General features: G+C 46.7%; 2 protein-coding genes across 2 annotated transcripts in view; one reads left to right on the top strand and one right to left on the bottom strand.

Annotated features, from left to right (window-relative positions):
* The window catches only part of si:ch73-29c22.1 (kelch-like protein diablo), a 242,530-nt gene that overhangs the window by 173,864 nt on the left and 48,990 nt on the right, over positions 1 to 19,676 (top strand). The gene's annotated exons all lie outside the window — the stretch shown is intronic.
* The window catches only part of LOC130392359 (collagen alpha-1(XXVII) chain B-like), a 59,855-nt gene that overhangs the window by 27,896 nt on the left and 12,283 nt on the right, over positions 1 to 19,676 (bottom strand). The window contains exons 5-12 of the mRNA XM_056602847.1: positions 13,812 to 13,856; positions 11,511 to 11,564; positions 10,027 to 10,071; positions 7,775 to 7,828; positions 7,243 to 7,287; positions 3,936 to 3,989; positions 1,467 to 1,511; positions 975 to 1,028 (exon numbers count right to left, since the gene is read on the bottom strand). Coding sequence (XP_056458822.1) covers positions 975 to 1,028; positions 1,467 to 1,511; positions 3,936 to 3,989; positions 7,243 to 7,287; positions 7,775 to 7,828; positions 10,027 to 10,071; positions 11,511 to 11,564; positions 13,812 to 13,856 — 396 coding nt within the window. The remainder of the gene's footprint in view (positions 1 to 974; positions 1,029 to 1,466; positions 1,512 to 3,935; positions 3,990 to 7,242; positions 7,288 to 7,774; positions 7,829 to 10,026; positions 10,072 to 11,510; positions 11,565 to 13,811; positions 13,857 to 19,676) is intronic.

Here is a 19,676-nt window from a genome sequence, read left to right as displayed (position 1 = left end):
GGGACTGTCTGTATCCTAGAGGTTGTATTAAATATGTTTTATTTAAACAACATTTATATAGAAGAGTGCTATTTCATAAATCTTCGGAGCACTATCAGCTTGCACTGTTTATGTTTGTCTGAAGTTATGTTTGGTTTACTTAGATAGTTTATTCTTTTTGTGTATTTATTCTGCATTTTTTAAGATGGTCTGAATAACAATATTTACAGACTAGCGGTAAATATTGTTATGCGGGAACCACACGCTTTTTTCCATTTGAAATAAAAACTTCATTGAGGATGGTTTATAGTGTTGTTGATTAAGGTGTTCAACTCTAACCCAACATGTTGTGGGTTTGATTCCCTCACTTCTTTACGCAACCTAGGAAGAGCAAGATACCTCCTAACCCTTGCGTGCTTGCATGATTTACATCCGACTCTGTATCTACTGTCTAACCCCTACCTCCACCACCTACCTGCTCCTGATTTACATCTGACTCTGTATCTACTGTCTAACCCCTACCTCCACCACCTACCTGCTCCTGATTTACATCTGACTCTGTATCTACTGTCTAACCCCTACCTTCTCCTAAAAGGCATGTGACACTGTAATCAGTGTCTAACCCCTAACTGTTCCTCAATGACATGAGGAACAGTCTCAATGATATAAGACACTGTATTAACTGTCTAACACCTATCTCCTAAACCCTACCTGCTCCTAAATGACATCTGACACTGTCTAACCTCAACCTTCAAACCCCTACCTGCTCCTGAATGACATGTGACTCTGTATTCCGTGTCTATCCCCTAACCGTTCCTCAATGACATGTGACACTGTAAAACCTCTACCTCCTGACCCATACCTGCCGCTGAATGACATTTGACTCTGTATTCACTGTTAGTGGCTGTGGATGTGATAGTGATCTTAATGTCTACATATACATATGGAGAGTAGCTAGTTGAACACGTTGTGAACGACGAGTCATCAGTCTTTACCTTGAGTCCCGGAGGTCCTGCTAAGCCAATCACACCTCCAGACCCCATGTCGCCCTGCCGTGGCGCACAGAACACACACTTAGAACAGGACACACTCCAGACACGCACACTTAGAACAGGACAAACTCCTGACACACACACTTAGAACAGGAAACACTCACGACATACGTACACGTTGACCTGCCTTGTATCTGCAGTTATCTTTAACTTGATATCATAACGATAAGATAAGTGAAGGTGTCATTCATTCATCCCACTAAGGAAATTAGGGTGTTGCAGCAGACAGCAACACCATTTTCCAATCAAATAAATTAGACGAATAGAGAAAAATTTACTTCACACAATATGAGCAAACAAAGAAAGTTGACGTGACAGAAATCTCCAATCTGTGAGTCATTCACGCATGAGGAGAAACCGAACCCGGAGGGGGGAATGAGGTGGAGGGCTGGAGGGAAGCTGTGATGGAGGAACACACAGACGTTATGTACTCACGATGAGACCATGGACCCCACAGGGACCCGGGGCTCCCAGCTCCCCCTGACACAGAGGAAGGAGGGAACGTCAGTGGCACGGTGACCTCTATAATGTTTGGGTAACCCTTCCTTTTACAGTCCCCTAATTACTCGATATTTACCCGGTACATGCATGGTAAATCATAGTGTATTACCGGGTAATTACCACTGGTAATAAGAAGGTAAATACAGAGGGATTACAGCTGAACTACTAAGTAAAACCTCCACTATTACCCATCAACTCAACTAAGTACCGTGTAGTTGTAACTGTTTTAGGTTGGTAATAACTCTGATATTGTGTACTTCCTAGGAAATTAGGCAACCAATTCTTAGAAACACCTATTCATTCAAGTTACAATTGTAGTTATCCAAGGTGTATGTTGGTAACAGCCCAAGTTTAATGATGTACTATCTAGAAATTAGCACTTTCCAATAAATTACTTTTTCCTAGTTATTATTCATAGCTATAAAAGGAAGGGTTACCAATGTTTAGCGATGGCATTACTGGCGACAGAGCATGAATAGCTCTGCTCGTCTTGCATCAACGAGTAGACGGCAACACTGTCTAAAAATAAAGGACAGTGTTTCCCTTCCTATGAACGATGCACTAAAATCCAGATCAAAATAAAAGCGCAAAACAAGATAATGATACAGAAGAGGCTAAGAACACGGTCGTTATTTTCCATGAAGTGTTAGACACAGAGGGAGGAGGGAGGTAGCGTCACGATAACTTCTGTAACGGATAGCGATGGCGTTACTGCCAACAGAGCTGTCGTGTTCCGTCTCCACTCGCTCTGCAGGAAGATCGTCATAAGGTCCCATAGAACAGGGAGCTTGTAAGAGTAAGATTCAACATTTATAAGAACAATAAGTGAATTATTCAAAGGATATACTCAGTAGGACCATAGGCCATGTGTAAATCCTAGATTTGTGTGCACGACCACCAACGCAAGTGGTCAGACATGATCGTACAGAGATAGGGTGGATGAGCTGTTATTCAATAGGTTTACGGATGTCGAAACTGGCATCTTGACATTTACAATTAGTGGATTCAATCAATGAGTTGCGGTGGTGGAGGTGGATTCTATCTGTGAGTGGAGGTGATGGAGGTGGATTCTATCTATGAGTGGAGGTGATGGAGGTGGATTCTATCTATGAGTGGAGGTGGTGGAGGTGGATTCTATCTATGAGTGGAGGTGATGGAGGTGGATTCTATCTATGAGTGGAGGTGATGGAGGTGGATTCTATCTATGAGTGGAGGTGGATTCTATCTATGAGTGGAGGTGGTGGAGGTGGATTCTATCTATGAGTGGAGGTGATGGAGGTGGATTCTATCTGTGAGTGGAGGTGGTGGAGGTGGATTCTATCTATGAGTGGAGGTGATGGAGGTGGATTCTATCTATGAGTGGAGGTGATGGAGGTGGATTCTATCTATGAGTGGAGGTGATGGAGGTGGATTCTATCTATGAGTGGAGGTGGTGGAGGTGGATTCTATCTATGAGTGGAGGTGGTGGAGGTGGATTCTATCTATGAGTGGAGGTGGTGGAGGCGGATTCTATCTGTGAGTGGAGGTGGTGGAGGTGGATTCTATCTGTGAGTGGAGGTGATGGAGGTGGATTCTATCTATGAGTGGAGGTGATGGAGGTGGATTCTATCTGTGAGTGGAGGTGGTGGAGGTGGATTCTATCTGTGAGTGGAGGTGATGGAGGTGGATTCTATCTATGAGTGGAGGTGATGGAGGTGGATTCTATCTATGAGTGGAGGTGATGGAGGTGGATTCTATCTATGAGTGGAGGTGATGGAGGTGGATTCTATCTATGAGTGGAGGTGGTGGAGGTGGATTCTATCTATGAGTGGAGGTGATGGAGGTGGATTCTATCTATGAGTGGAGGTGGATTCTATCTATGAGTGGAGGTGATGGAGGTGGATTCTATCTATGAGTGGAGGTGGTGGAGGTGGATTCTATCTGTGAGTGGAGGTGGTGGAGGTGGATTCTATCTGTGAGTGGAGGTGATGGAGGTGGATTCTATCTATGAGTGGAGGTGGTGGAGGTGGATTCTATCTATGAGTGGAGGTGATGGAGGTGGATTCTATCTGTGAGTGGAGGTGATGGAGGTGGATTCTATCTATGAGTGGAGGTGGTGGAGGTGGATTCTATCTATGAGTGGAGGTGATGGAGGTGGATTCTATCTATGAGTGGAGGTGATGGAGGTGGAGTCTATCTATGAGTGGAGGTGGTGGAGGTGGATTCTATCTGTGAGTGGAGGTGGTGGAGGTGGATTCTATCTATGAGTGGAGCTGATGGAGGCGGATTCTATCTATGAGTGGAGGTGGTGGAGGTGGATTCTATCTATGAGTGGAGGTGGTGGAGGCGGGTGGTGTGAATGGTTCTAGCTGTAGAAGCTGTAGAGCAGTGAAGAGCTGTTTGTGTCCATCATGTCTCACTCACCGGGTTCCCATCAGGACCGGGCGGCCCCCTCTCTCCCGGGTCTCCGGAAAAACCCTGGACACACACACACATACATACACACACACACACACACGCACGCACACACACACACGCACACAAACACACACACAGCGGTGTTGACATTATCACAGGTGAACTTTGTCAGGGCATTAGCATCAGCCTATAAAACACACGGGATGGGAGATGTTAATGTGATGATCGCTCGATAGTTACGAGCAATAAAACACGTTCAACTGAACCGTGGAAGGAACACTTGTCAATAGGACTTTTCTCTACGGGACAGGCAGTTTGGATTTACTCAGGACTCTCTCATCGATCCTGAGCTCGGCTCAGAGTGATACGGCTGGCCGCTCAGCCAGCCAGACCCAAGTGGTCACCCGGGGATGCGCCAGGACTAACGCCTTTGGTTTAAGGTGTCCATCGCTCGCTCCAAAGTTGTTGCCGTCTTTTTGAGAAAGCTGGAGAGAGACCTTGCAGGCAAAATAGATCATATTTTTGGTTTAAACATAAAAGTTCAGATATTATTAGCTGTGTTTATTTTGTATTCCACCAGACTACATGATTCGATTGGCTGAAGCCCTACTCACAAATATGTTAATAAATACGAATCAATAATAGCCGAATGGAGCCTGAATCCCCTCCCAAAGCACGCTTCTGTTAAACATTTGGTCTCGCTGTCAGCAGAATCTGAAAGCATGGCTGGTTATCCTCGCTGGAAGACACACTTCTGGGAGAGGAACTTTATATTCTGCAGCACAAGTCGTTCAATCTCCGGGATAACGGCAAGAAGCTCAATGACTGTGTCTTTCCGAGTGACGGTTTGTGTGTGCAGTACGCACGTGCTGGCAATGTGTGCACGTGCTTGCCAGAGTGCACGTGCAGGCAAAGTATGCACGTGTTTAGCAGTGTGCACGTGCTGGCAATGTGTGCGCATGTTTAGCAGTGTGCGTGGCTGGCAATGTGTGCGCGTGCTTAGCAGCGTGCACGTGCTGGCAATGTATGCACGTGCTTGGCATCGGGACGTTCTGGCAATGTGTGCACATGCTTGGCAGCGTGCACGTGCTGGGCTGGTGCACGTGCCTGGCAGGGAGCTTTCCCCAGAACTGCCTAATGTCTCACTGTCTAACTGTCTGAACGGCCAGATGAGAAGAGAAGCTGGCTGCAGAAGTGCTGACGCCGTGGGTTATTATTGTTCTCCCTCCTGGTTGTGCTGTGTTCATGATTTCAGAGGAATGACGTGGTGCGTCCATACGCTAGACGCATGCTTGTCTCCACGCCAACGTCCACATCCCCCCACTTTGGACAGTGGAAAAGTGTATTACATAATGTGCTCCATTGTTTGACACACTCTATTATATTACACATATCTCTCTGTGTTTATGCACGTTCACGCAAGTTTATTCAATATCGACGATATTTTTATCCCATCGCTCTATTCTCGTTTCCACGGAGGTAAAAGGGAAAGCGGTCTTCAGGCCAGGCATCAGAGACGCGGGCCTGTCTCGCTCCGGGGTTGACAAACCGGGCCATGTGGGTCAAGTCGTCAAAACTAATTGCTGCAACGTGATCGCATCCAAGGGAAATGTGGAAAAGTTATTTCCAAAGATTTATTTCACCGATTCGGTTTTGATCCGAAACACATGTGTGTGCGTTCTCAAATATGCATGTTTCGTCTCTTTTCTCTGCAACAACGAGCTAATTAGACAAACGTTATTATCATAATTATACACGTGTTCTCCAGGATGTGGCCTATGATCCGTACAGAAGGAGAAGGAGACGTCTTCGGTGATATGCTCCGCACGAGATAGAGACTGAGCGCTCTTCTGAGGGGATTCAGAACCCAGCAGGTCATTTCTTATCGTCCCTCTGATTCCCAGGGGAACTGGGAAGAATGCTCTCCGCTACGCAGCCAACTGTGGAACATGCTCTTTACAGACTGGCTTTTGAAGCATTGAGAAGACGCATTCATATCTATAACCCTACAATTGTTAGTGCTTCAACACTTGAGCATCCATACAGTACCGACAGCGATAAATTGTTTCTCTTTCTTCTGACAAATTTAAATCGCTTCGGATAAAAGCGTCTGCCAACTGCCCTAAATGTGAAAATGTTAATATCTAATCACAGAACAATTTTTTGGGGAGGAGAAGGGTGATATAATGTAAAGAAAGGTTGCTTGGGGAAGAACCGTTCTCTGTGTTAGTACCCCTAACACAATCAAGCAGGCTGTAACGGACTTGTTAGGTAACACACTGCAAACGTCCGATACAAAACAATTTGGGGAACGTCTGGCGCTGATATGCAGGCTGGTCGCCTCGGGCCTACAGATATTGGTACTGCGTCAGCATTGTACAGTAGTCAGGACAGGAAACCGACTTATAAATAGCTACGCTCGTCTTGCATCGATTAGCAGACAACAACACTGTTACAAAATAAAGAACAGTGTTTTCCTTCCTATGAACGATGCACCGAAATCCAGATCAAAATAAAAGTGCAAAACAAGATAATGATACAGAAGAAGCTAAGAACACAGTCGTTATTTTCCATGTAATGTTGGAGATGCCAGCGTTTGACTTCCAGGCGCCCATGAACACAGATTTCCGTGGTCTGTGGGTTAGAAGCTCAGCACCGCCAAATCCACAAGCACTGGGCATTATTATCACTTTATTAAACAACATCAAGGACCATGGCTTCCACTAGGCCTACCGTGCATGTTCCTATCATCCCTCTGCCAAATCCCCACTCTAGGAAGGTGGATTAACACTTCAACAAAGTTATGGAGGGCCCATCTTGAGCGAGACGGCAGGAATTATCAACTCTTATTATTGGTCTTAATGTCTCAGGGTTTTCTCAACCATGCTGGTTAATTAACACTACCTTTTTCAGGGCTCTGGGTGTCACCAGTGTTAATCCTGAATGTATTCAGCTGGACGGTACAGACACTCACTGTTCCGACAGCGACATATTGTTGTTTCTCTTTCTTCAGACAAATGTACTTATTGTAAATCTCTTTTGGATAAAAGCATTGGCTAAATGCCCTCAATATAAATCTAAATGTAAATGTAAAACAGAACAGACTCTAACAACACATGGCCCGCTAAGCCCTTTGAGACTGCACCTGTGATTAAGGGCTATACAAATAAAGCTGAATATAATTAAATCAACGCGACTGGACCGTGACAGCCCGACCGGTTCCCTGGGAGCTCTGCAACATAATGCATCCCGGGGAAACTAGCCAAACTGACAAGAAAGGGATTCTAAAAAGTATGTTGAGAGAAAACTTTACCGGCCTACCCATCTTGCCCTTCTTCCCAGGACCGCCAGGACTCCCCTGAAGGAAACGAGAAGGGGAAGGTAAGTATTACAACGGTGGCATCTGCAACTTGTGTGCAAAACCCGAAACTGCTCTCTATTCCATTGCTTAACTCGATGCATTTCAAAGCAATACGTGTGTGTGTGTGTGTGTCAGTCGGAGACACATCTGGAGCTAGGAGTGCTGGCTGTGGGGTTTGACGGGGTTAATTAATGTCAGCCATCGCTTTCCTTCCAATGTGTTATCCTTATTCATCCCGGTAGGAGTGAGTGCACCCTGGGGGCGGGGAATGGCGCGTATTCGTGTGCGTATTCATCAATGTGTGTGTGTGTGTGTGTGGGTGCGTAGGTAGATCCTATGTAAGCACTGCCAGAGGAACCCCCGCTCCCATATTGTGGCGGTGAAAGCAGCCCCCCACGCCACATGAGTGGCAGGGCTTCTATTCCTCGTTCATGGGGGTGTTGGTCGTGCTGCCTGCAGGGGCCGCCGGGGAACTGATACTCACCCTCTCCCCGTCGGGTCCGGGAAGCCCGAAGAGCCCGGGGAGCCCTATGTGACCCTGGAGGAGGGGCGCAGCACAGGGGGCAGAGGTCAGAGGGGCGGGTGGTTAGAGTTGTGAGCACTGTGGTCTGTCTGTTTGTCTGTCTGTCTTTATACACACTCACACAAAGTTCATTTTATCGTTTTTTCATCAGTGTACCCAGGTTATGGTAACAGATGGTAGTGACATGTAACAGATGGTAATGACAGACAGATGGTAATGATAGACAGATGGTAATGACAGACAGATGATGTCCGACAGGTCGTAATGACAGCCCGATGGCAATGACAGACAGATGTTAATGATAGACAGATGGTAATGACACACGGACGTAATGACAAATAGATGGTAACGACAGACAGATGATAATGACAGACAGATGATGTCCGACAGATGGTAATGACAGACAGATGGTAATGACAGACAGACGTAATGACAGATAGATGGTAACAACAGACAGATGATAATGACAGACAGATGATAATGATAGAGAGACGTAATGACAAACAGATGGTAATGACAAACAGATGATAATGACAGACAGATGATGTCCGAAAGGTAGTAATGACAGGCCGATGGTAATGACAGACGGATGGTAATGACAGACAGATGGTAATGACAGACAGATGGTAATGACGGACAGATGGTAATGACGGACAGATGGTAATGACGGATAGATGGTAATGATCTTTAGATGTAATGACAGACGGACGGTAATGACAGATGGATGGTAATGACAGACAGATGATAATGATTGACAGATGGTAATGACAGATGGATGGAAATGACAAACAGATGGTAATGACAGAAAGATAGTAATGATCGACAGATGGTAATAATTGACAGATGACAATGACAGACAGATGATGTCTGACAGATAGTAATAAAAGACTGATGGTAAAGAAAGACAGATGGTACTGACAGAGAGATGATGACGGACAAATGGTTATGACATATAGGTGGTAATGACAGACGGATGATAATGAGAGACAGAGGGTATGATGCACCGATTGCAATGACAGAGATGTTAACACCAGAGAGATGGTAATGGCGACCCAAGCCTTGAGGTAAGTGTATATGCCCATGGACTGCATGGTGCTGGCTTCCACGATGTAGTCCAAGGGCACATACCCCCACGTCAGGGATGTCTGGAGACCTCGGATTGTCTTCGGCGGTCCTGCTCCGTGGGAGGGTGAGGAGGGAGAGAGGGGGAGGCTAACGGGACAGCCTGGATTATGGAGGATGGCATTACAAGGCGGTACAATTTGTCACATCTCGCCCCCTTCTTTGATTATTTCCCTCCCTGTCCATATTTCTCTTTGATTGGCCTCAATCACCTGAATTGTTTTCACCTGTCCCTCATTAACAATCCCCTCCTGTTTGATTTAGTCGGCATGTTTCCCTTCCACTGAGCCAGTTCTTCTTTGTTCTTTGTATCAAGGGTCCCAGCATTTTCCGAGTGATATTTTCGGTTCCCAGTTTTCTGATTCCTGCCCATTTACTCCAGACTACATATTGCCTTCTCCCTGCCGGATTGTTTGCCTGATCTACAACTGATTTTCCGTGTACCAACCTATCCGCTAGTAAATTATCCCTTTTTGAGTTGCGCTTTTGAGTCCTATTTCCCCTTCTGCTCACCCAGCCGTAACACAAGTCAAAGAGAATCTGTCCATTCCGTGGCGTTTCATCTCTTTGAGCAGCAGCAGAATGCGTTGCCATTTGACAGCCGAGTTAGCGGTCACAGCGGCAAGTGGACGATTTTACCAAAGCCTTGACCTCAAGGCTAGTTCAACACACAGGGCTTCAGGAAACCTCAACCAGTCATCTGTCATTGTCATTAGAGAGTTAACTGTCCGGAGCGGTGGCGTTTACGACATTGCCCCTGTTTTATATGCCTGCTCTGGTGCGGTCATTCGTTTACCATGTGTCTCTGAGCCCATTGACAAATGTGTCAGTTCATCTGCAGGCTATAAGTACAGTAGCACATGTCTCTCCTGTGTTGCTTTAAGAGTAAAGCCCATGGAGGCTAGTGTGAATATTATGCTGACAATAACTTGGGTCGTAGATATTCTTAATTGCGTGCAAAACAGTCCGGCATACCATATCAATCCAAACACATCCTTCGCTCATTCTATATCCTCCTGGATCAAACACAGTGCCTATACGATCACCCCTCTGTCAGATAAACGATGTGTTAGACTTAACCAGGTACTTACCCTGGTTCCTTTAGGCCCCATCTTCCCAATCGGTCCGGGTAAACCCTGCGGGACACAGAAGGGCACCACGTCACCGTTTGAATGCTAGGAAGACGAGGATCTGGTTCAACAGTAGCTCAGGAGGTAGCGCGGGTTGGCTGGAAACCGGAAGGTTGATAGTTTGACCCCCGGCTCCTGCCAGATGAGCGGCGAGTTGTCCATGAGCAAGACACCTCACCCTGACTGCTCCTGACGGGCTGGCTGTCGCCTTGCATGGCTGACACCGCCGTCTGTGTGTGAATATGTGTATGAATGGTTGCAAGTCGCTTTGGATAAAAGCGTCGATAAAATCCCCTAAATGTGAACGTAAATCTGTTGGAGTAGGGTCAAAAGCTGAACGGTCTCGCTGGCGTACTCTCATCAGTCCAAACCCTCGGTGTGTTTATCGTACGAGCCGCGTCAACACAAAGGGAGCACGGCCGCATTAAAGGTCAAGACGAAAACAACAGGTCATGACCCTGCCCGCGCCGCAGGGCCTAGTGAGTCCCGACACGCAGGCGGTGGGGGGCTGGCTGCATCTCCTCCACCGCACGCCACCGCACGCCACCGCACGCCACCATAGCGCATCCCCAGGGTCAGAGACGGGTCATGCCGTGCCGGGGTTGGCCCCCAGCAGCAGGAAAGGGTCAGCAGGTCAGGAGAACCGTGGCCCGCGTCCCAAGCTGTCTTTAAATCTCCTTCGATTTTTATCCATCCGGCATTTTCCTTTCCTTCGAGCTAAACCAACACGGACTTAGGGAGATGCAGGGATACACGAACTCGGTACAACCCCGCCGGTTGTTTATTTGTTCTGGGTTTCTTATTTTGTAACTTTCCAAACGGTATTCCCGGCGGCGGGGCTGAGCGGCGTGCCCTTTGCCTTCGCAGAGGACCAGGGGAGCGCAAACGTACCCGGGGGCTGCTGGCGTTAGTCACACAGTTATTACCTCCCCCCCCCCTGTCCAGAGAGCGGGGGTAAACCCTGTGCCCTGGTGCTCCCCGGCTAGACCGGGAGCTGCTGCGAGACGGCCAGCAGGTGGTTTGCTATTGTTCCTTTCATCCTTGCCTTTGAGCTACGGCAGCCTGATTGTTAGTGTGTTGGTCTTCCTTCACTTCCAATAACCTTTAAGATGTTATTCCCGCTGGGTCTCCATCACACCTACTTCCGCTAGCAGGCCTCGAGTCTGGCTCTGCAAGGGTAGTCCCTTTGTCTTGTCTTTTAATGTGTTTGCGGCTGCATGCATGCGTGTGTGTTTGCCTCTGTGCGCACGCATGTGTGTGGCTGTCTTTGTGGATGCTTGTGCTTGTTTTGTTGTACCTCTGTGTGGGATCATTGTGCAAACGCACGTGCGTGTGTGTCTGTCTTTACGTGTGTGTGTGTGTGTGTGTGTGTGTGTGTGTGTTTGATGTGCATGTTTGTGTGTGTGTCCTGAACAACTAGCACAGCATCACTAGCTTTACTGCACCTGCCTGCCAGGATAACCTTTGGCCCCCGGGCTTCCAGGATCGCCCCGCTCGCCCTGAGGAGAGATGGAGCGAGAGAGAGAGAGAGAGAGAGAGAGAGAGAGAGAGAGAGAGAGAGAGAGAGAGAGAGAGAGAGAGAATAGGGAAACAGTAGCTGTGTTAAACATTTCCTCTGGTGTATAAACAGATCGGACGGCACTGAGAGATGGATGAAGTGCTTATCAGAAAAGCAAGAGAAAAACTGAATGACAGCAAGAGAAAAATAATAACAGGAAGAGGGAAGAGGGAAGGAAACATAAAAGAAAGAAAGAGAGAAAGAAATGAAAGGACGAATACAAGAATGTAAGAGAGTAAAATATGGATGGTAGTGGATTTGGTCTTTGGAATGAAGCCCTTGTGCTTTAGTCCATGGAGATGTTGTGTAACAGCTCATTGTTAAGGATCCTCATGTTATCATATTTGACTCGTACTGTTCTCCATGAGTCATGGCTTCCACGCAGGGGGAAGAGTTTAACGAGGCCGCTGACAGATTGTTCAGTCCCATGCATAAAAAAAGGAACCCATCTGTTCATAATCTATTATTTATAGAGTTTATGAAAATCAGCAACTATTAAGACATAATTATCAAAGGAATGCGAGCGACGGGGACATGTTTGAGAAACCACTGAAATCAGCACCCCAGTCAGCAGCACAGACCACAGACTGACAGCCGGGAGAGAGAACATCAAACCGTTGCTAGCGTCATGTCGACTGTACTATCCCGGTCGCTATGGCAACGGCGGCAGCAGTTGGTGTTACGCCGCAGTGCTACACAGTGAAAGCAGAAGAAGTCAGTTGTTTTTCCTCCACGGTCAGGAACGCAGTACCAGCCGGAGACAGAAGGAGCAGACATGTTCCCTCCCTCCCTCCCCTCCCTCCCTCCCTCTCTCCTCCTTCGGCACATTCCTCCTGGCGATCTTACATGGGGCTGGCGTTGGGAAAGAATCCTGGAGACGGACCTCTTGGGACGGTCCAGACGCTTTGGCCTATTTGTACCCCTGCCAAAAACACCCTCCCCCCCCCAACACACACAGACACACACGCATGTACACACACACACACACACACACGCACACACACACACACACACTGCCACTGAGCTACAATGTGCTGAGCTATAATGTTTTCATCAGCAAACATCCTCCCCTTTGGACAGGCATCTTCTCCTCTTCTCCACTCTTCTTCTTCGTCTCTTCTTCCTCTTCTCCTTCCCCTCTTCGCACTTTGAGTCTGCCACGTGTATGAAAAGTGCTTTATAAATAAAGTTGCCTTGCCTTCTTCTTCTTCATCTCTTATGCTTCTTCTTCCCCTCTTCTTATTCATCATCTCGTCTTCGGCCTCTCTTCTTCTTCTTCTTCATCTTAATCTCTTCTTCTTCATCTCTTCTTCTTCTTCTTTTTCTTCCGCTCTTCTTCTTCTTCATCTCTCCTTCCTCTTCTTCTTCTTCTTCTTCTTCATCTTTTCTTTTTCTTCTTCTTCGTCCCTTCCTTTACTTTCTTCTGTGTCTGACACTTGATCTTCCTACCTTGGGATCCGTGCATGAAATGTTTGGGCTGAACGATAAGGCAGAGACAAGGGCCCTTGTGTGTGTCCACACGTGCATGTGGCTGACAAGCAGGTGAAATGGAGGGCGCCACGTCCCCACGTCATGTGAAAGCGTTAGTCACGTGACTTTGTTAGTCATGTAACTTTAGTCTTTTAAAAAACAAGGACATCAGGTCAACTCCACACACAGGATCTGAGCTGGGGACCTGATGTCCCCGGTACATTCTACACATTTGAGGACTTTGGGTTCTCATTATAATATCTCAGGTGCTCAGGCACCTGCTCACTGTTCCCAGGTTTCCAACCCTGTATCGTGAGGTAGCTTTGAGTTTGTAGCTTTGTCCTGTCTGCTGCGGCTTCTGATAATCAAAATGTAAGTTTGCACTGCAAATGTTGTCTTACCGTGACATACTTTTCAACATTCCTCCCTATTTGTATTAAAATGTTACACTTTGAATGATTGTCCTTTTGCTGTTACATGTGATTTATTCCTTTGTAAAGCAATCGGAAAAGCCTCATGTTTGAACGGTGCTTTAATAAATTGACTTGCATTGGATTTACGAAGGTCAATGATTTTAGATACAAAAAAAGGCATGACTATTGTAATAAACCAGTAGCAGCAACATCTGATTTTGCCGGGGATGGCAACAGAATATGAATACTACAGTACGTAACAATACCATGCATGCTAAAGTTAAGTGAATACAAAGAGTACTTACCGGTTCGGCCGGAAGCCCAGGCACCCCCGGATGGCCTTTCTGTCCCTGAAACAGAGGATCAATAAAGGTTTTCAATTAAAGACTGAATGAGGCCATCTTTCATCTAATTGAACCGTCTTTAATCTAGTCGAAAGGCAAACACATGCATTAGCATTCTCCTCCGAATCCCTGGAGAGAGATGATGTGAGAGAGAGCATTTGAACTACTGTAAACCACCTTTGAAACTACACAATTATATATTTCTTTAACATAAATAGTGCCAGCATATGCTCAGGAGCACCCCCTACAGGAAACAATCCGCCGGTGTCAGGACCACAGATGTTAAACATCACACTGTAGGGTTTCAGCCTGTTGCAGCCTAATGGGACATATGTTGTGCCTCATTATCTTTACAAAGGCAAACGGATGATAAAATGGAGGATATAACAGAACAAGGCTCTGAAGGGTCTCAACAGGTGTGCTGCAGACAGAGATGCGCTAATTAACGTTACATAATGTCTTGCATACGGAGATAATGCGGCTGTCCTCGTTAAAGCTGTGCGATCTAACTTATTCATGAAGAGTTTCACTTATTCCTACTGCAAAGTGTGACCAACACGTTGGGACTTAGATGTGTTGATGATGGTATGCATGAATTATTGAAATACATGTCCCTCTTATGTATTAGTGTGATGTATGTTCTATGTATGTTCTTTAATGCCAGCTTAAACAGTGTGGATAATGTAAAACATAAACACACAAGAGGTGTTAACCAGACTGACAATGTAGGGCGTAAACAGAGAGGCTTTAACGACATTGATAATGTAGGGCGGAAAGAGACAGAAGGTGTTAATGAAACTGATAATGTAGGGCGTAAACAGACAGGAGTCGTAACCAAACTGATAATGTAGGGCGTAAACAGACAGGAGTCGTAACCAAACTGATAATGTAGGGCGTAAACAGACAGGAGTCGTAACCAAACTGATAATGTAGGGCGTAAACAGACAGGAGTCGTAACCAAACTGATAATGTAGGGCGTAAACACACAGGAGGTGTAAACCAGACTGATCATTTAGGCGTAAACAGGAGGTGTTATCCAGGGTGATAATTGAGGTAAACACACAGAAGGTGTAAACCACACTGATAATGTAGGGCGTAGACACACAGGTGTTAACCACACTGATAATGTAGGGCGTAGACACACAGGTGTTAACCACACTGATAATGTAGTGCGTAGACACACAGGTGTTAACCACACTGATAATGTAGGGCGTAGACACACAGGTGTTAACCACACTGATAATGTAGGGCGTAGACACACAGGTGTTAACCACACTGATAATGTAGGGCGTAGACACACAGGTGTTAACCACACTGATAATGTAGTGCGTAGACACACAGGTGTTAACCACACTGATAATGTAGGGCGTAGACACACAGGTGTTAACCACACTGATAATGTAGGGCGTAGACACACAGGTGTTAACCACACTGATAATGTAGGGCGTAGACACACAGGTGTTAACCACACTGATAATGTAGGGCGTAGACACACAGGTGTTAACCACACTGATAATGTAGGGCGTAGACACACAGGTGTTAACCACACTGATAATGTAGTGCGTAGACACACAGGTGTTAACCACACTGATAATGTAGGGCGTAGACAGACAGGTGTTAACCACACTGATAATGTAGGGCGTAGACAGACAGGTGTTAACCACACTGATAATGTAGGGCGTAGACACACAGGTGTTAACCACACTGATAATGTAGTGCGTAAACACACAGAAGGTGTTAACCACACTGATAATGTAGGGCGTAGACACACAGGTGTTAACCACACTGATAATGTAGTGCGTAGACACACAGGTGTTAACCACACTGATAATGTAGTGCGTAGACACACAGGTGTTAACCACACTGATAATGTAGGGCGTAGACACACAGGTGTTAACCACACTGATAATGTGTAGGCCTGGGCGTAAACAGACAGTTTACACCCGACAAAAATATAATTGAGGCGAAAAACAGAGATATAAAAACAAGGCTTAGTTCACTGGTAAGCCTCTCTTGAGCAAGACAAGATAACAATGTGTGTCCGAACCGTTGCATCTGCAGAAATATATAAATATGAAACGACCCATCCAGGGATCCTCGAGGCAGAAGAAGGCGGGGGGGAAATCCAAGAATGTGCTCGCTGAATCGATTTGATTCACGGCTGCAACACTCACGCACCCTAATGGCCCACCAAGCACCGCGATGTCCTCGGGTCTCTGTGGTGCCATTAAGGAGACGGACGTGTTTGAATGAGCTCAACTCAACAGCGAGCTCCGGTCCAGGCGGTGCGGTGGCATTCCAAGGAAGGCATATTGCTCACAGTCGACCCAAGGTGTTGGCTCCTTATTTATTAAAAGGCAGCTCCGGGCTTTGCCCGACATCAATAACGTTGTTCGAACGCGGCTATCTTTAAGGATCGGCCGTTTGAGAAACAAGCGGCAATTTAATCATCTCATTGTGTTGACGGGTCGCGTTGCCTAGTTTAACGTGGCATCCATTCACAATAAACGCCTGCGGGGAGTATGGATGGGCAACGCAACGCTCGCTCCGCGGTGTTTTTAACCTCTAAGAGTTGTAAATGCCTGCCATCAAACTCCTTGTAACCAGGCCTGCGTGTCAGCGTCTGCGAGGCACCGAGGCACGCTGGCACTCTCCATGATGCAGAGGAGGGTGTCCGTGTAAACACACTAGGCCACGGCTCAGGCGACACCATGAGTGCTCTCCAGTCCCCGGCCGTCAGTATATACAGTGGGATTAGGATCTCCTTATAAGAATGCTGTTTCGCTGGTTGGGTGTAGTGGGGATTTACAGCTGGATTTAGAATGTAGTCCCAGCATGGACAGGATCCAGGACAGGGCTCAATAAGGTCCATGGCGTTAGTGAAGATGAAGAAGTGAGTGAGGTAGCTGAACGACCCGACGAGAGTTCAATGGCTTCAATATGTGGTGTCACTCAACTGTCAAGCCCACCACGATAAAGCCTGAGGGTTAGGGTTAAGGTGCATTAAAAACGCCCAGCATTAAGAACCAAACCAACTGTATTGAGAAGAATAGTAAATGCAGATAGTCTGCTCACTTCAGACCATCAATTAAATCTCAAAGACAAAGTTGGGTTCTGTCAAACTTTGCTAACTTTATATTGCATCAGATTAAGCCGACAATAGTGTTGGAGCTGTGGTCACAGACTGTGGCCGGGAGTGTGTGTGGACGTTACAAGGACTCCCTGAAGCCAGGACTGGGAATCCAAAGTGTATTGAGAGTTGCGCACAGAGGCCAAAGGATCCCTTTCCTTCTCAGCTGTCCTTCTTGGAAAAGATGATTATTTTCAACCCAGTACAAGTCACAATCCTGGCAATGCAGAACATTTACAGACTTTCAGAGCTTGGACCAGGACAAACACTTGTCATTTTTTTGTAATTCATTTTGATTACACAGTAACTGCAGAAACATCACACAAGTCCTCTCTCTCCCACCCCGCACCTCTTCCTAACGTTTCCACATCCTAACACAAAAGTCTCGGAAAGCGATGAGTAAGGATATTTAACGTGTTGGGGAACCGAGGGAAGTGGAAATCTGGAGGGCTGCTGCTTCTAGTACACGGCTGAGTACTATTCCAGCGTACCATCATTCCCCTTGGCTGTGGAACCAGATCCCTGGTCCAACGCGGTAATGATCTCCACAGAGTTTTCAGAGAGTCGAACACACACCCACCCACACACACACACACACACACACACACACACACACACACACACACACATATACAGACACGCACCCATGCACAAAGACACACACAAACACACATGCACACATGCAGGAACAGACACACGCACGCACACAGATTCACACACATGCCCACACGCACCCATGCACAAACAGACACACACACAAACACATGCACACACATGCGCACACATACACACGCACATTGCCATTACATGGTTTTCAGGTTTCCCACAGTGAGTCAGTGTGGAAGGCTTTCTCTGGCCCGGGCCCAGGGCTACAGAACACAGCCCGCAGCAGTGGGGACACAAGTGGTTCTTACTGGACGCTCTGGACCAGACAGATGGAGCACGGAAATCTTGGACCCCAGATCTGCCACAGCACAGTTTATCGGTTAAAGTGAACGCCAGAAAACAGGGACCGAAAGTGCTTCATCGAACGATTCTGGGCGTAGAATGGTGGCATTAAAAGTATAGAGTGACAGAGAAAGATGACGTGAGGAGTGAGGTAACACAACTGACTGCGACTTACTACTGTCACCAAAAACTTATGGACCTACTGATACCAAAATGAACTGGACCTACTGACACCAAAATCAACTGGACCTACTGACACCAAAACCTACTGGACCTACTGACACCAAGACCTACTGACAACAAAACCTACTGGACCTACTGACACCAAAACCTCTGGTACCTACTGACAGCAAAACCTACTGGACCTACTGGTCACTAAGACCTACTGACACCCAAACCTCTTGTACCTACTGACACCAAAACCTACTGAAACCAATACCTAATGAACCTACTGACACTAAGACCTACTGACACCAAAACCTACTGGACCTAGTGACACCAAAACCTACTGAAACCAATACCTACTGAACCTACTGAACCTACTGACACTAAGACCTACTGACACCAAAACCTACTGAAACCAATACCTACTGAACCTACTGAACCTACTGACACTAAGACCTACTGACACCAAAACCTACTGAAACCAATACCTATTGGTCCTACTGACACCAAATCTATACCTACTTTACTACAAGACTTTCAGGACCTCCCTCCACCGACGCTGGTAGATGTGATCATTGTGGGTAGGAAGAGGGGTCTAGTACCACTACTTAACCTCTGACGGTGGGCTGGCTCACAGCCAACAGGGGCCCCACCAGGGGACCCCAGCTGGAGGCCATATCAGCTCTTTCCCAGGCCTCTTTTTCCATGACTCACAGGGCCGGCAGCGGTCAACCAGGTTCTTTCCTCCTCTCTCCTTAATCCGGAGTCCCCCTCCCTGTTACTACAGTGAACAGAGGAACCTTAACTGTACCAGATGGTCTTCCACACTTGACCCTGTCTGACTGCATCACGGATCTGCGCCGCGGCCCAGCAATAGCTGAGCTCATGCATATGTGCCCTTAATAAAGCCAAGACCGGTTCCTTAAGAATCCCACTACTTTTCAGAACCTTTAGCTCTAACTTTACTCTTCTAAAGAATGTTTCCAGTGCTTTTAAGTCAATTTAACCCATACTTTACCCTTCTAAAGTTCGTTTTCAGTACTTTTTAGCAAATTGAACACATACTTTGCTCTTCTAAAGAATGTTTCCAGTACTCTTTGGTAAATTAAATTCATATTTTATTCTTTACTCTTCTTGCTTGGATGAGAAATTTAGCACTGCTCATGGTGTCAACTTCTAGCAGAGATTGTCGTGTGCTTGTGTTTATTTGTTTGTGTGGTTGTTTGTGTGTGCACATATGTGTGTGTATTTGTTTGTGTGTATGTGTGTGTGTGCACATATGTGTTTCTATTTGTTTGTGTGGGTGTGTGTATTTCTTTGTGTGTCTTTGTGTGTGTGTGTGTGCGTGCGTGCATGCGTGCGTGCGTGCGTGTGTGTGTGTGTGTGTGTGTGTGTGTGTGTGTGTGTGTGTGTGTGTGTGTGTGTGTGTGTGTGTGTGTGCGTGTGTGTTTTTGTGCATGCATGTTTACGTGTTGGCGTGGGCGCACATGTGCGCGCGTGCGTTTCATTGAGGGCAGTGTGCACGGTCAGCAGGAATGTGCAACACGTGCGAGCGGCGGTGAGATCCACCAAGGCTCTGTTCA

This window comes from Gadus chalcogrammus, chromosome 11 (genome assembly GCF_026213295.1).
Source record: "Gadus chalcogrammus isolate NIFS_2021 chromosome 11, NIFS_Gcha_1.0, whole genome shotgun sequence".
Taxonomy (NCBI): domain Eukaryota; kingdom Metazoa; phylum Chordata; class Actinopteri; order Gadiformes; family Gadidae; genus Gadus; species Gadus chalcogrammus.
This window is presented reverse-complemented; position numbering and strand designations above follow the sequence as displayed.